Here is a 13,790-nt window from a genome sequence, read left to right as displayed (position 1 = left end):
ATCACGACTTAAATTTTCTAAACACAAAGATATTATGTTATTTTCAATTATCATCATCATTATTATTAGCGTTTTTTTCTTTCTGTTTCCATTATACACTTTGAAGTTTTAAATTTCAAATCATCTCATTTTCTCTTTTTGATTTTTTGAGAGCCATCTTCATTTCCATAGAAACCGCTTTACTTAGTTCACGTTTTTATTTATTACCCTGCATATTTATACATAACTGTGTATTAACTCTTTATTTGATTGTCATGCATGTCGCTTGTGAGTTAAATAATGTCTTTGCAGGTATTATCGTTGGGAGAGATGGAAAAGTTGGATTATAGCGATTTAGAACTTCCTCTTCCTGACCTCCTAGCGCCTTCAGAGATCTTCCAAGAAGACCACATTAAAGAGGTAGGTATGTTCCTTCTTTGTGATTTAATGTAGTCTTATAAAGGTAGGAAACTGAAGAGTCCTCTATATTGTAGCTGTATACCCTGTTACCTGCAAGGGCGGTTGGGTACCCGTGGACTAGAATTTATTCGACGTCATCGGATGGTTTTCACCTGAAGAGCCTTTATAGGAAAATGACCGAATTCGATAGTCCTGTCATTCTTGCCATAGAAGATACAGATGGAGCTGTGAGTACCTTCATTATGATACTACTCAACCTTCCGAATTATGAATTTTAGTGTAAAAGATAATAAAATGAGTATGAAATGGGCTTTATAATTCTAGCCTTTTCGATAAGGGTTGGAATAAACCACTTAAAACAATGTACATTTTTCTTATGGGATTTTGGGATTATCCCGTTGACCACCTGTCAATGCTCGTGAAAATACACAAATCCTTTGGCGCCATCATAATGAAAGGCATTTACCAAAATAAACATTCTGAATACATTAAATTTATCCAATAATATAGTAATAACAAAAAATGTAAGTGTAATAAAAAGTGTAATAAAAATAATCAACACACAGTAAAAACCTCTATTTTTTATAATTACACATTTAATTATTCTTGAATCTATATTATTATAAATCATTTCGGCGGCCAAAAATCCTTGATAGCTTTTAAAGCGCAAACAATCAAGTCATTATTCTTTAGCAGTAGCCGCCACATAAATTCGTTTAAATACGAATCCCAAGTGTTTTCAGGTAATTCCGCGGTATTGGCGGAATATGAAATTTGCGGTTAATTGCGCAGAAGCTACCTTTTGGCGATAATATAGGGTTTGGCGAAAATGGTAGACGGGATAATAACAAAGTACGAAAATGGTCGATGGAATAATTCCAAAGTACGAAAATGGTCGATGGAATAATTCCAAAGTACGAAAATGGTCGATGGAATAATTCCAAAGTACGAAAATGGTCGATGGAATAATTCCAAAGTACAAAAATGGACGATGGAATAATTCCAAAGTACGAAAATGGTCGACGGGATAATCCCTAAGTGCCTTTTTTATGTATATTTGCATAATTTGATTCTTTCAAATACCCACATTTCGGCAAATTTTTTGTCATAGTAGGTCTTTCATAAAACTTTACCACTTATGTCTATTTAAAAGCGAAAATCTTTTCTGTTTTGAATGGTCGATAGACAATATCCAATTTTTAAGTTACTATTTGGAATATACTTTTTCACATATATATGTTGTAAACCAAGTACAGATTGCATAAAAAGACCAGATTTTATAAAATACTTTTATTGACATTGAAAACAAGAGCTCTAAACTAATAAAGGCCTATTCGACAGAATGCAAGTTTAAGAAAATTTTCCTTAAAGTTTAATTGTACGTATTAGTTTGGACGCATTTTCTGAAATATTGGTTTGATCGGAAAGTTCGAGTAGATTTCCTGTGAAAATGGTCTGAATAACAAAATTATTAAAACCAAATAATTTGCGTAAGTACGAGTCATTTAAAATAAGAAATTTGGAAAATTATTATTTCTAATTAAACGAATTGAATGAAGTCAGAATTTTGTAAACGAAGAGGTCATATTTTGACATGAAAATACACGCCCTGACACGTTTCATGACAAAAGTTGTTAGAGCTCGGTCAAAAGCTCTCCTAATCTGTTTATTCATTTGACACTGTGTCCTTAGATTTTTTCAAACATTACGAACGAAATTCCTTTAATGAAATATATGTACGAGATAAAAAAATGGCAATAAGTAACTCCTAGTGAGGTCATAGAAAGTTGGAATTTTCAAATTTCCTGAAAGATGACGAAAAAATGTTTAAGATAATGACAAAAATCGAGATACAAATCCTTTGTCTGCTTTTTGTCGTCGTGATCTTTTATTTGCATATAAAATTTTCTTCTGCTGTTTTCTGCTATACATAAGAATATGGATATTTTGTTTTAACTTAATTATCGGAAGAAGTATTTGGGTAATTTCCTTAAATTCATATATATAAACTTTTTTGTAGGTGTTCGGAGCTTTGCTGTCATACCCCCTCAGGCCCAGTGATAGTTTTTATGGAACTGGGGAATCTTTTCTGTTCACATTCCACCCAGCTTTTAAGGTTTGTAGAACCGCTATCTTATTTATTTATTTTATCTTATTATTATATTTTATGGATCGTCTTGATTTTATTTATCGTAATTTCAATTTTTAACAAGACGTTTGTCGCACAGTAGAATATGCTGAATAGTAACTGATAGTCATAAATACACTGCTGGCCATTAAAATTCCTACATCAGGAAGGAATGCAAATAACAGAATATTTATTGAGCACATACATTATAGTTGGAAGAACAACTGATTAAATTTTCAGGATATTTGAATATCCTGAGGAATCAGTACTCAGAGCAGCTTCCCTAGGCAGGTAGCAATAACAGCAGTTATTCTCCTGGGCATCGAGTCGAACAGGGATTGGATAGCATGGACGGGTACAGCATTTCATGCAGCTTCAACATTATACCACAATTCATCGACCGTAGTGACTGGCGTGCCAGTCGTTCGGCAACCATTGACCAGACATTTTCAATTGGTGAGAGATCAGGAGAACGTGCTGTCTAGGGGAACAGGTGAACATGTTCTGTGTCACAGACGCAGCAGAGACAAAGACGCAATGTGGTCTGCAGCCCCAAACCTTTGACTGTGAACCACAAAAAGAACCGTCTAGCATAGAGTCGAGATCATTTGTCTTGGTCAGAGGATGATTAGGGGTGGGTTTTTTTTCAGTGATGAGACGCGATTCAGTCTGAACAGCGACTCAAGACGTGTTCTTATCTGGAAAGAGCCCTAGAGTCAATATTATTCATTCTTTAACATTCATTCGATAACATTCATTCGATATTATTCATTCTTTAACATTGTCGAAAAAGACTACAATAGTTGAGGTGGTCTGATGGTCTAGGTATACCGATCTTCATGTGTTCGATAGGGGTACTTTAGAAGGTCACTAGTGCAGGGACGAGATGCTTTCACGCTTTGTAAGACTTATCCCATCGAACACTTATCGGGTGTCCTTGGATGGTCAATTGCAGCTCAAAGACCAGCACTAACGACCATCGATGAGCTCCAGCGTGTCTTGGTACAAGAGAAATCAAAGGCTACCTGTTGTGGGTGCTTCGGTGATTACAGAGATATGTGGTTTTCGTTGTGGAAACAGTTAACAGAGACAGGAACTCGACCTGTTTAATGCAAAAAGTTGCTGTTACAAAAGAGAACGATAATGATTTTTGTAAACAGTATGAAATGGAGATACGAGAGTTGTGTAGCTGTTAGAGGCGATTATACACCCTATTTGATATGTTTTTCTTTGACTGACAGTCAGCTATTGTGCTGGACAATTGAACAGTTTCCTTATTTAGAGTAAAGGTTTTTCTATGTATTAGTCTTCTATCGGATGATAAGTTTGGTATAATTTGCTTTGTTCGTTTTTTCATTGCAAAAGAAACCGTTTGTCTCTTTATTTGTTTTCACCAGTGGATGCGAAATTCATATTTAGCTCATATATAAAATAGTAATTCACGTGCATATTTTTGCGTCTACAAAATAAAAGGATACTTGAATGAGTAGCATTCGCGCTCCAAGAAAATGACACTGACTAATCGTTTACAAATCTCTAAAATCTACTGAAACCGTTTACAAAAATCATGTACCTTTAATAACAATTTGGATGTCAATGGAGGTAACCTCAAGAACGATCAACCTCCATCAACTATTATTTTACTGTGGAACGGAGAGTCGTCGCTGTGGAGAGGTTTTGCTGTTTTTCACTTCAGATTACTAAAAAAATTTCTCATAAATTACAATTTCTCTTTTAAAATACATTTACTATGAGTTTATCAATACTAAAGTAAAAAACAAAAAAAAAATATATTATTTTAAATGAAATACAATATTTCATAATTTTGTAATTGTTGTTGAGCTGTCTTATCCAATCCCACAGATTTTTCGGTGGACGGGAGAAAATGATTATTTTGTGAAAGGAAACATGGATAGCATTTCTGTTGGAGCTTCAGAGTAAGTTTGCTCTTTTTGATTTTATATAAATCCATAATTTTTTAAAGACGCCAATTTTTAAGTTCTGTCAATCATTATTATCCTCTCATTTTGTGAAATTATTATTTTTAATCTTATGACTGATTCCTCATTCTCAGAAAAATCAGTCCAACGTTGAAATATAATGTAGATATCATGAACCATAATATCAGTATCTTGAACCATCGTACCTTGCTGGCAATCATTTACATTTAAAGTGCTGAAATGAACCTTGTTTTCGTCAAAGCTATTGAATTAGTTTCGTGAAATAAGGATTAAGAAATATAAAAATGCACAATAATATAGTTCAACTAGGAAACCTTGAGTTGAAGCAATATGATTTCAATTTACCGTTAAATTTCATTTCATTTCTTTTAAAACTGATAACTAAACTAAACTAAACTCAGTGGAGCGACAGCCCATAGAGGGCCAAGGCCTACTGTGCCCTTCTCAGTTTTCTTGACCTTGGGCTCTGGGGTGCAGGAGCAGATGTTCCGGTCAGGTGGTCAGCCAAATGCGGAACCCCCAGTGTTTACTTCCCAAGCATGCTTGGTGCTCATTTATCGACTCACTGAAGGGATGAAAGTCTGAGTCAACCTTGCCCGGCCCGAGGATCGAACCAGGGACCTGTGGCACGACAGTGCGAAGCGCTGCCGCTCAGCCACCGGGCGTCAAACTGATAACTATCTCAGTAATTTTCAAATACTCGAGCCTGTAAGCAGTTCTAAATTTCTAGGATTACATATTGGAAATTCCAAGCAAGCGAATTAGCTAAAAATTACGCTTTGTTTTAGTTATCGTTAAAAACAAAATTCATCCCAATTTTTTTAGGAATTTTATGTTAATATTAGTTTTATTCTTTAAAAAGTCATAGCGGGGATTATATTTTAGATATTTCAGTCATTAAAATTGAAACTCAGTATGTGAAAATAAGATAGAAAAAGCTTAAAAGAACATGAAATAGACCATTGTTTTCTATATTTATTTGACTGACTATTCAAATAAGAACTTTTATAAAGTTGTAATTCATACGTAAATAGAATAAAATGTTTACGAAATTTATTAGTTCTACAAGGTTGTGAATAAGAGGTAATACCGAATTAGAGATGATTGCATATTTTAATATAGTAATCAATCAAATTGCAACCAATTAGTTATATTATGTAGTTATTAATACAGTTATTGATGTACAGTGTGCAGAATAAAAAACTGACATTCCTGAATAACTTTTGATCTAATGATCGGATTTTCACGTTCTTAGACTCAATCTTAATGGTTTGAGGAGGTGGCTTTAAATATGCTGATTAATTAGCGCCGACGATATTTTAAATTAGGAAATCAGACACACAAACGTATTTTACCTAAATAAACACACCATTTTTTCTCGACAGATTTGAATTTCTAATCTCCGAAATATAGGGGGTCATAGCAATCTGGGAAATATGATCCCCATAGTTTGGTCAAGAGAGCAGTCCCTTTGTACCCCTTATCGTTAATATGATTAGTTTCGTATTTCGCCATATCTCGAGAACATTTTAAGTGAATTGAAAAATATTTGCACAGAGTTATAAAATTCATTTATCCAAAATATAGCTTTTAGCTATAAATATAGCTATAGCCAAAATATAGCTTTTAGTAAATATTTTTTACTGTTTTATTCAATAATGGCCGAAAAAAATTTAACCCTAAGGTATACAATTTTTTTACATCATTTTGAAGAATATAAATTTACTTCAAGAGCGAAATTGGTCGAATAGTTCTTAAGAAATCAAATTTAGAATTGCGGCTTCTTCAAACTTTGATTTTTCAGAGACTATTCGACCCATTTTGCTCACATTTTGCAAAGTTAAATTGCATTCTTTAATGATGTAAAAAATTGTGTACATAACAATAAAAGTTTTTCGACTGTTTTTAAATAAAATAATAAAAAATAATAAATATTTATTAAAATCTATTTTTTTTTTTTTTTTGCATTGAATTATGTTTGGATAAACGAATTTTATGAGTGCGCAAAAACTTTTCAATTCGGAACATGGCGAAATACGAAAAAAAAAAAAAAATTAACATTAAGGGGACCAAAGTTTGGGACCGTTCTCTTGACCAAGCGATGGGGATCATATTTCCCAGGTAGCTGTGACCCCCTATATTTCGGAGATCAGAAATTCAAATTTGTCGAAAAAAATGGCATGTTTATTTAGAGAAAGTACGTTTGCGTGTCTGATTTCCTAATTTAAAATATCGTCGGCGCTAATTAATCAGCATATTTAAAGTCACCTCTTCAAACCATTAAGATTGAGTCTAAGAACGTGAAAATCCGATCATTGGATCAAAAATTATTCAGGAATGTCCTTTTTTATTCTGCTCACTGTACATTAATAACTACATAATATGTTTAGGTAACTATACTACAATGATGTAGTATTGTTAAATATTTAAATATTTAATCTAAGACATCGTAACACAACAGCACTGGAACAGCTCTCTGTATGTAACCTGGCAAATATCGGTCACTGTAGCTGAATTTGATACTTTAAACATATATTCTGGAGCTCGCAGCGAAAGCACAATATACTTTGGAGCTTATAAAAGAAACTTCCTAAGAGCTCTTAAGGAATGCTTTGGATTTTGTTAGTTTCTCTTTTTATTCATTGATTTCACACCCAACTTCGGAGTAAATGGCATTCTATGAAACAAGGATGTATTACAATTAGTGGGGAATAAAAAAATAATATTTACAAAAGTTTCTGATTCTAGGGATGCAACAGATTCGATACCGATTTCACAAAACAGTCTCTGGTATCCAATTAGCTTGATATTATAAATATGTGATCACTCTATTATTAACTTATTTAAAGTTTCTGTTTTATTGTAGCCTTGTATAGTCATAAAAAAATGGATTCCCCGTATAACTTTTGAATGATGGGGCGAATTTTTTTTATTCCGTGAAGTGTTATGGCAATATCTCAAGGAATCATCTCAAATTTTGCATTTAACTGTAACCATGAATGAAAACACGCACTTTTTCGGAATAAACCTTTAAATTTTTTTTATTGCATTCACTTTGGGAAAAAGGCTTCACCCGGGGAAAATATTTTAAGATCAAATTTACAAAACAAAGAAATATATATTAAAACAAAAACTTAGTTATCACTCGAAGAAATTTCCCTAAAAGCTTAAAATTAAAAATTAGTTTTTAAGGACTCTTTTTATTGATCAATTGGCATGAAAATCAAAATTTAAGTTGAAAAAAATGCGAAATTTTTAAATATCTTAAACTTTGTATACCTTAGAATTCAAGAACTTTTATCTTCATTAACAAATTAATCAATAAAAATCATTTAATTCATCTAAGAATTATATATTTGTCTTTTCACCAAGAGCTTGTAACTTTTTGCGAAAGAATTATTTCAGTCTAACCTATCATTCAAAAGATTTGAAGTCCAACGTGATACAGTGAAACACTATTAAAGTAGCATATTTTTGAATAGTCGTGGAAGCTGAAATATAAAAGCCAGCTTTTCAAAATTTTGTCGATTCTCCTCCTATTTTCTGATTGATAAATCCAAATTTGATGGAAAAAAAATGTCTGTTTCATCAGAAAAAGTGTTTTTTTTTTTATCACGACAAGCATGTTCGTCATGGTTACAGTTAACTGCTCCACAAATTTTAAGAAATATCTTCGAGATATTACCAAACCATTTCACAGAATGAAAATATGACCAACAGCTCAAAAGTTAAGAGTGATATGTTTCTGCTTACTATGCACTGCTAAAAATTCCAAGCCACGTTGTTCCAAAAATTGGTATTCATTTGCTGACTGCATAAAATGGAGATCAATTTTACCATATTTTAGTATTTTCACTAGCTCCACATATCGGTAGAAGGTTGTACCGAAAGTAAGTGTTTCGAAGAAACATACTTTCATCCTTTCTTCTTTTTCTTTTATAAAAGAAGAGGGAAGTTACACCATTATTAGGTATTTTTATAGAGCTCAAATGTAGGCAAAGGTTGCCATGTACCCTAATAAAACTATTTACCGGAAGTAGGTCATTTTATAGGAAGTAGGTCATATATCTAACCATTTTATACCGACAAACCAAATTTAAAAAGGCAACATAAAAGAAATGAACTTTAATGAATGCAAATAAAACATTTATTTACCTAAATAAGTTTATACTTGAAATCACGCGCATGAGTCGTTCCCATACAGAGTTGTAAAGAAAACATGGCATCGTAAACAAATATCGTTCTGCTTACAGTCACTGTCAAAGTTTTCTGTCTTTTACCAAATGCAGTCAGTTGCAGTTTGGAAGTATTTCTCGATCATGCTTCACAATGAATGGTGTTACTAAAATAAAATGATCTTTCACTTTGGGATAATGAGTCCTTTTGAACCAAATACTGGTTAAAGATTTACCGATTTTTTTATTTATTTTTACATTGTAAGTGAGGAAGGTTTCAAACTGTCATACTGAATATTCAATGTGTTTTAATTTTCAGAGGTCACTTTGGTTTGTGGATCGATGGCGATCTCTATCGAGGAAGAAGTGTCCGGTGCCAGACTTACGACAACGATACTCTGGCGTCCTCGAGTGACTTCATAATCAAAACCCTCGAAGCCTGGGGATTCGCCTAATAGTAGAATCTAGTCCGCTGTGTGTGTGTTTTTCTAGTCAAATAGAATCAGCCGTAGACCCATCCTCACAGCCGGCGCTTCCTCCTTTTTCTCGAGCAGCCCTTTCAACAAGGACATAACATTTTTTTGGTTTTCTCCAGCTCGACGACCAATCCTCTCCCTGGAAACGCCGGTCAGCAAGAATATCCCAAAGAAATCCAGAAACGGAGCGTGTCAGTCCGCACAGTCGTTACGTATAGTTCTAGATAGGCGTCGCCGGACGTTTAGTGTTGCAAAGATGTTTTGTCTACTGCTGAATTTCACAGCCACGTTCATCATTCTTAAAATCCTGTTATTCTTTTTTTGGAACAGTTAATTTCTCTTGTATGTGATTTTTATTGGGTTTCGAACTTCTCAGTCGCAAAACGGGGGAAATTTACACGATTTACTCCCTAAAAGTACACCTTCTGGAAAATCTGTTCAACGTTGAACCATACTATCAATAAGTTAAACTATGACACAGTGCGAATTTACTGCAACCTTAATAATGCTTTAACTTGAACCCTATTTCCATGGACTGAAGTTTAATCACGGCATTGAGAAATCAAGTGTAAAAACTTCGATAAGTACCATTTATTATTTTTTAAAAATTGTCTCGGAAGTTTTTTTCTTCTTGTATGTCATTTTATTGGTTTCGAACTTTTTACTCTCAAAACGGGTAAAATTTACGCTATTTACTTACTAAGCGTACATTCTCGGAAAAACCGGTTCAAATACAAAATCATAATATCATAAAAAAGTCGATGAACCATAATATTTGTAAATTAACCCATAATACAGTGCAAATTCGCTGCAACCTCAATAAGAGGGTAACTAGAACCATGTTTCCGTTCAAGTGTAATCATAGTATCGACTATTCGAAGAAATACGATAATATGATTCAGCTTAATTTCGTATTAAGGTTGCAGAAAATTTGAATGATATTATGGTTCCATGCGCTCCAAAATTTCTAACAGTGAATTCTTAAAAAAAGATCACAATTTTCTTAAGGAATTTTTAAGTAGAAATCCCAAAATTAATTTTATTCATGGTGTTTTAATTTTTAAACTATATGTAAGAAAAAAGATTTTTGATGAGAAATAAGTTTGGTTTGAATTGAAATTTTTTATCTCGCCTCTATCGTTTCATAGTGTTTTTCCATCCACGAATTTTAGTGTTAAAAAACGAAGCCTTTAAGTTATTATTTCTGAGCGATATTTAAAGTATCAAGAGCGTAATGGTGCTCGAAACTTTTGAACTCCAGTACTGCGTCTTTAGAAAATCTGCAGGAAAAAAAAACTATCAACTTTCACTTAAACTGTTTAATGTTTATCTGCTTAAATTTTATATTTCTGTGATCATTAAAAATTTCTCGATTCGATCTCTTTGTTTTTGAAATCAAAAGTTCCGCTTCGATACTGGAAAGGCTACAAGCGCATCTCCGCGAATTTGTTTATTCGATGTAAGAACGTGGTTGAGGGATCAGCTTCATTATTAATGGAGCACTGATTGAAAGTGAGAGAGAGAGAAAAAATATACTGAAGTTTTTATGATCTTTGTGAATTATTTTATTTTTAACCTGTTTGTTAATATGAAATTTAGTTTTGCTATGAATTGGAATATTTAAAAAAAAAAAAGGAATGTGTGATAGAGAGACATGTGATCGGTGGATAAAGAAAAGTGAGAGAAAAACCTCCAAGTACAACTGATAAAGCGAATTTTGAAAAAAAAAATGAATATATAAAATTTGAGTCGACTGCTAACTTCTTCCCTTTCCACGTTTCCAGACGAGAAAAAAAAAGTAAAGATATGGATATAGATATATTTGCCGGCATGTTTTTATCTGAAAACGCAAAAAGGGTGGCAAAAAAAGTCGCTCTAAGCGTTGTCGACCCCTCCTTGTCCAGAGTCGACACGACAAGAATTGTCTTCCAATCAGAGTTTAGACTCGATGGCGACGCCCCTCAACTTTTTTCACAGGGTGACCTTTCACTAGATGTTTTCGAGTTTGCCTCCTTGCGTCAAACAAGAGAGAGGATTGTTTAAACTATTTAAAGCGTCAACGCAATTCTAGATATCACGAGATTTCGTGAAAAAATCAAAATATTTTTACTCTTTTTTAATGAAAAGTAACCGTTTTTATTCCAGGTTTTTAGGTAGTTTTATACTAAAAAAAATTATAGTATTGCGGATTTTTAATGCTGTACCCTATTTCCGAGTTAAATACGTCAGTTTTACAGAGTTGTTGCTCACTTTTCGTAATGTACCCGACAAAACTGTATCCTCTGTTTGGTAGTCATGATAGAATAAGTTTCAGTTTCGATTAGAATTCCGTTAGTTTTTAAACCCCAAACTTTAAAGAAAATATTTTGAAACGCTTTTAAAAAGAATGTCCTACCTATATCGACAAAATATTTCTACATAGATACCCTGCAGAATTATTGTCTGCCTTTTATAATCTTTCCTATATTAATTCAATCTCCTTTCATATCAACCATTTTTACTATTTCCCCGGAGCCGCGTCGCTGTACCACACTGATCTCAAGCATGGATTGCAGATTCAATGCATCAAAGCCCGTTTTGGCAAAGAAGAGGGATCACCCCTAACCCTAGCATTACAGGCTCTTCTGAATAACTGATGACAAAGACCATAAAAGAAAACAATACTCTGTTCAGCTAGAACTGATAGTGGAAGTAAGGTTTTTCTGTTTATCGCCAACCATCTGCGATTCCTTGCTGATTCGGTAGTATTTTTCTTACTTACCATTGGCCAGATGAGAGTTACTTGTCATGACTTTGGCGTCAATCTGCTAATGGTAATGCAGTAATAAGCATAATTCGATCAATGAGGCCATTTTCAAAGGAGTGTAGTCATACATTGAAAGCCCGTTCAGATAGAGTCCTATCATAAAGAGATCAGTGCAGTACCGTCTGGTTTTATTTGCGAAAGTACCCTCGTATACAGATTTTATCAACTCTAGGATAAGTACACACCTGGTTCGAACGCATCGAGTGGAAGGTCGCCAGTCTTTGAGACAAAATGAAATCATTTTTATTCCCACTACTTATTTTTCTACGTATGATGCCCAATCACCCACCTGGCAATCCGAAGAGCCACCCTAAAAACACCCTCTTCCCAATCCTTATCCATCGACCAAAGTAGTCGCGCCATTGATGTTTTACAGCCAATAGGCAGGCAGCCATCGTTTCTTCTGTGAGCTCTCGAATCGCCAACATATTACAATATTTGCTTGATTTACTTCCCTAATGTAGTTTTGACTTATAGAGTGCTTTAAAAGAAATGGAGATGCCTATATATACATATATATTTTCTTAGTTTTGTGCTTTTATCTCATTATCGATGTCGATAACCTCTTGAAAGTGTTTTTTCTTCTAAGTTCGACAATCAAGCAAAAGAGTTTATTCATGTTTTTTCATATTTTTAAAAAAAAAATTATAACGATACTATAGGATATTTGTGGATTTTAAAAAAATATATCGCCTGCATTTACTGTAAATAATTTGCATTCTGAACACTATTCAATTGAATTCTTCTCGCACTTGTAATAATTCAATTGGATTTTTAACTGAATTTGATAGTGGGTGAAAAACTAATAGTTATTTTGAAAGTTAAATGTTGGAGAAATCTAACAAGGGAAATCACGACAATAACTTATTGCTTCGTGTTGTTTAAGTTTATAAAAACGCTTTAAAAATCATGTTTGGTAAGATGGTGCCATTAAAAAGCAGAATGCAAATTATTAAACGCGATCACTATTTTGTGTGCATATTCAAATCACGAGTGGCGGTTCGAGGCGATGAGCTTGCTTGCAATTGTAGATAGAATATTATATTTTGTAGAGCTCTATGGATGTTGTAGTCTAAAGGACCAAAGGGTTGTCAACCTCATGTCTGGTGCTCATTCGGAGTTATAAAATTTATTTTGTAGTTTATACCGTGTCTTGTATTCTTTTCCACACAAACAACATTTGCGCCACGATACTGGGTGTTCTGTTACAACCTTCCTTTATATGTATATTCAGAATACTCGTCAGGTAACTTATAAGTACAAATAGTGTGGGGCACAAAATTTATACAGTTTACGACAGCACAATCTTCATAAATTTAAATTTGATTGCGATGCAGCGAGACAAATACTGTATGTCTTCAGCTTAATCTAATGCACATTTAGCAATATTTTCAAATTTAAGGTCTGTAAGGAATTTGAAGACTTCGTCGTTTACTGATAAAATTAAAGAGTGAACAATACCAGTGGTCAGGGACAGAAAGAAAGGAAGGATCGAGAAACCATGCCTACATGGAGGAAGAGCGAGGACAAGTTATAGAATAGAAAGAGATCAGACATTTTGAAAATGGAATGAGTGTTTTTTATGAAATAAAAAGCTGTACATTGTACATCTTTAAAAGGGCTAAATTCTGCTTAAAATTTTAAAGATGCTTTAATAATGTTTTTTTGGATCATTATAAATTAGCTCTCTTGTTTACAAAGTTACCGAAAGGTTCAGTTCTAACAAGGCCCTTGAGCTTGAAGTTGTTTAAATTTAAGTTGAAATTTGTACAATGATACTGAAAAAGGTAGAATGAATTTCTATACAATTTAAATAGTAGTCAAGTAACAGAATTTTTTTTCTTT

General features: G+C 33.4%; 1 protein-coding gene across 4 annotated transcripts in view; it reads left to right on the top strand.

The window, feature by feature from the left end:
* Positions 1-13,089, top strand: part of LOC107441582 (oxidation resistance protein 1) — a 151,958-nt gene extending 138,869 nt beyond the window's left edge. For all 4 annotated transcript variants that reach the window (XM_016054904.4, XM_087156909.1, XM_087156910.1 and 1 more), the window contains 5 exons: positions 292-399; positions 474-626; positions 2,420-2,515; positions 4,391-4,464; positions 8,983-13,089. In XM_016054904.4, coding sequence (XP_015910390.3) covers positions 292-399; positions 474-626; positions 2,420-2,515; positions 4,391-4,464; positions 8,983-9,118 — 567 coding nt within the window. In that variant the 3' untranslated portion in view covers positions 9,119-13,089. The remainder of the gene's footprint in view (positions 1-291; positions 400-473; positions 627-2,419; positions 2,516-4,390; positions 4,465-8,982) is intronic.
* Positions 13,090-13,790: the final 701 nt, after the last annotated feature.

Source organism: Parasteatoda tepidariorum, chromosome 2 (genome assembly GCF_982258835.1).
Source record: "Parasteatoda tepidariorum strain Cologne lab strain chromosome 2, Ptep-v5.0, whole genome shotgun sequence".
NCBI lineage: Eukaryota > Metazoa > Arthropoda > Arachnida > Araneae > Theridiidae > Parasteatoda > Parasteatoda tepidariorum.
Note: the sequence above shows the minus strand (reverse complement) of the source record. Positions and strands in the feature narration are given on the sequence as shown.